This window comes from Cryptomeria japonica, chromosome 9, assembly GCF_030272615.1.
Source record: "Cryptomeria japonica chromosome 9, Sugi_1.0, whole genome shotgun sequence".
In the NCBI taxonomy this organism is placed as follows: Eukaryota; Viridiplantae; Streptophyta; class Pinopsida; order Cupressales; family Cupressaceae; genus Cryptomeria; species Cryptomeria japonica.
Window position 1 is genome coordinate 675,808,324 of NC_081413.1, and position 3,860 is coordinate 675,812,183.

Genomic DNA, 3,860 nt, shown 5'->3' on the forward strand with positions numbered 1-3,860 from the left:
GTAGGGACACCTTCTATGACCCTAAACAACCAAAATCCAACAACTGGTTTGACTCCCCAAAACCTACAATGCCAACTTCACTTTTTAGGCCTACTAGGCTACTAGGTCTCACAACTGGAAATCGGGTAACAAAGGACTAATTTCTCAAACAACTTGCTGCTGTTTTGACTGATTTGGGACCTCTTTAAGGTGACAACACAACTCCCAAAAGGGCAGAGCCTCAATCCACTCCTGCACCACCAACCCCTACACAGTTCACAAGCCTAATTGGCCAAACTAGGCATGGAACACAAGCATAAAGTCTAATGATGGGTACACAAGACTAGGGTAGTGATTGGGAAGGTATATTCACCCTTATAAGACAAGTTCCAATTGTTTTTAGGACCTTTCTTACTGCTGTCCTAAACCATTTCTTCCATATAAACCGATTTGCGTGGTTGAATACATGAGGATATTCAACCTAGGGCTTGCAAGTACACCATTGAAAATGCCTTCACCAGATCCTAAGCATTTGGGATATTAAAATAAATTATCATACCTTGCAAATTTCAAAGGGGTTTGAATTAATACCTCTAGAATTGCAAGATATTGTCCATTTAGTCACAAAACCCTTAAAACCCTAGGTTTTTACAGCAGTTTTAGAAAAAATTCAATAAATTTCACAATACAACTCCAAATTCATTCAAATCAGACCCAAATGAAAGGTATCTCACATGTCTATGCAACCATGCACTTGTTTTTTTGATTTTACAATCCATACAATCATGTTTTTGCTCAGAAAACTGGTTTTTATTCAAAAATTTCAAGTGTCTTCTCCATAGAAATTGCTCCAACTTCATCACACCCCTTGGGAATCTATGTGAGGGCCTAAATAGGTGTCCTACATCAGTTTAAACTGAATTGAGGGGGTTGGGGTAGTTAGAACCATCATTTAACAACTTTTCAAAAAGTTGTCAAAGTTGCTAAATGTTGTCAAAGCAACTTTTTGCAACTTTTACATTTTTTTTGCATTTTAAGACTCCAAAATAATTTCAGACTTCTAAATGGTTCCAACATGTCTAAAATTACTACTAAATATTATAAATCTACCTCCTAATGCCAAAACTCATTAATATGAGAAAATGCCCTAGTGGACTAAGGCTAACTCCAAGTTTATAAAATGACCTTAGAGTTCCTTGACCACACAAAAAGGATCAATTACACCTATGGATGATTGACATTCATCCTTATTACATCATGCAAACTGAAAACAAAAAACTTGAAAGGAAAAATCATGTTCATGTCTAGGTGCCCTGCACCACAAATCTTCAGGGAGTCCAACCCTCCCAGAGGTTCCTGCCTTTGGAATTTTATGCTCGATTGTAGGAAGATTATCTTTGATAGACTAACCTGGAACCTGGGGTCTAGGGACAAAGCCCTCTTCTAGTTAGATTCTTGGGGAGGGTATAAAGCCATTGAAAACATCCATGACTTTGGGGTCACCCGAGCCCTTCTTGAATCACATAGAGGACCCTTGCTAAATAGTTATCTCTCCCCTTCAAAGGAAGGGGCTGGTTGGAATTGGATTGAAAGGGATGATGAAGCCATCCTAGAGAGGGACAAGCATAAACTTATGTCAATTCTCAATTCTATGAACTTTGTCTTAAGTCATGACGAGGACAAGCTCGTATGGGAGGGCTCCTTAAGAGGGGAATACAATTCCAAGGATGGGTATTCTCACATATCCAAAGCATTTTTAAGACCTAAGTTAGAGCTTCCATTGAATCTTTGCTGGGATAGAAACTATCTGCCTAAGGTAGGTATTTTCTCCTGGCTGGCGATCCAAAGAAAACTCCTCACTGCGGACAAATTTAGGCGTATGGGATATGAGGGTCCTAGAAGTTGTCCTCTTTGCGAAGCAGATGAGGAGGACACCAATCATATACTCCTTAACTATCCCTTTTCTCATCAATGTTGGATTTGGTTCACCAATAAACTTGAATGGTTTGCAACCTTTCCCAACACCATCTTAGGGATGCTCATGGCCTGGCCTCTCCTTAGGCATGGTTGTCTCTTTGAAGGTTTATGGAGAGCTCTTCCATCATCCATAATGTGGGAACTTTGGAAAGAGAGAAATAGACGTCTCTTTAAGAATGAAAAACTAGATGTCCTAAGAATCATCAATAAGATAGAGTCAGCTGTCACTGAGCTTGTGAACAATAGACTTACCTCAGGCTCACTAAAAAATGCCTCTATATCTTATTGGGATGAAAAGATGAAAAAATGATGGAAGGGCTTGTCCTTTCCTCCCTTTGTAGGAGTAGGCCCTATGGCTAGCCTCCAATCAAGGGCGACATGCAAATGATAGCCCCCTAGTGAAGGGTGGATGAAGCTAAACTTTGATGGGGCTGCCCGGGGCAACCCAAGGCAAGCCAAGATTGGATGTGTTGTTGATAACTGGGAAGGCAAAGAAATAGCATCCCTTGCCTCTCTGGTTGGCATCAACACAAACAACTGGGCAGAACTGATGGCCCTGGTGGAAGGCTTGCTCTTATGCAGGAAACTTGAAGTTAAATTCTTAGATATTGAGGGAGATTTGGCTATAATTGTCAATGCTCTAAGGAAAGGGAGCATGCCTAATTGGAAACTTAATACCTTGCTGTCAAAGGCTATAGACTTATGCAACGGTTTTGACAGGTTTACAGTTAATCATATCTATAGGGAAGGCAATAAAAGGGCGGATGAGCTAGCCAACTTGGGAGCTGATGGCATCAAGCTCGTTTCTATGCCAACCTAAGACAAGGTCCTCTTCATTTCCCTAGTATCCATCCTCATGCCTTCCCTCCCCTCACATCTCGCTTGCCTGGATCTTAGCTACCTCGGATTATCTCCCTATTCAAACCTTCCCCTAAACCCTACAGTTCATTCAGTCATATACTCATTGTAGTATTTCCATATTTGTGTTATCCCACACTTCAGCTTAGGCAGCGAGGCTTAACCCCTTGATTTCATCTTAATCTTTCCTCTCCATCTAGTTAGTACCCCCACCTTCAAGATCGTGAAGAGACCCCTCTTTTAAACACCCCTATACTCGTATTTGGTAATTGTCATCTAGATCCTCCTCAAGTTAGCCTTACATCTAGTCATGCTATAGGCATATATTTATATCTACATACACAAACAAATCTCCCACTCCTACAACCTAGAACCTTTGTAGAAATATCTGGGACAGAATAGCTCTCCCTCCACAGATGCTCATATTATTGGTCTCCTATCAGATAATCATTAATCTTATATATATATCTATAAGGAGATTTGGTGTGATCTCAAACTTTCTCTAATATATATATATATATATATATATATGGGTGTATGTATATATATGGGTGTATATATATATATATGTATGGATATATATGTGTGTGTGTATATATATACACATACACAAACACATACGTACATTCATACATACATACATACACATATACAGACATACACATATATATATAGAATCATATGTATGTATGTATGTATGGATGTATGTATGTATGAATGTATGTATATACATACATACACATATATATTTCTTTAGACATATATATATATATATATATATATATATATATCCTTGAGATAGATATATTTACATATATATATAAATATATATATATATATATATATATATCTATTCACACACACACACATATATATATATATATACATATATTTTCAAGCATATATATATCTGGGTAGGTCCGGATCCTTGCAGGCTTATCTTCAGATTGAGAGTCATTTCTATTTGCTCAAATCCTCTAAGCCGCTTATCCATATATTCTCAGAGCCATTGTTTAAATATTCAATTATTTATTTAACCTTCTAGG

At 38.1% G+C, this 3,860-nt stretch overlaps 1 protein-coding gene across 1 annotated transcript; it reads left to right on the top strand.

Moving 5' to 3' along the window:
- Positions 1–2,365: 2,365 nt before the first annotated feature.
- Positions 2,366–2,776, top strand: LOC131858599 (uncharacterized). Its single transcript, XM_059211891.1, has one exon. It carries the CDS (start codon positions 2,366–2,368, stop codon positions 2,774–2,776), a length of 411 nt encoding a protein of 136 aa, XP_059067874.1.
- Positions 2,777–3,860: the final 1,084 nt, after the last annotated feature.

Coding starts and splice junctions, on each gene's coding strand:
- LOC131858599 (XM_059211891.1), top strand. CDS start 2,366: ATGAAGCTAAACTTTGATGGGGCTGCCCGGGGCAACCCAAGGCAAGCC.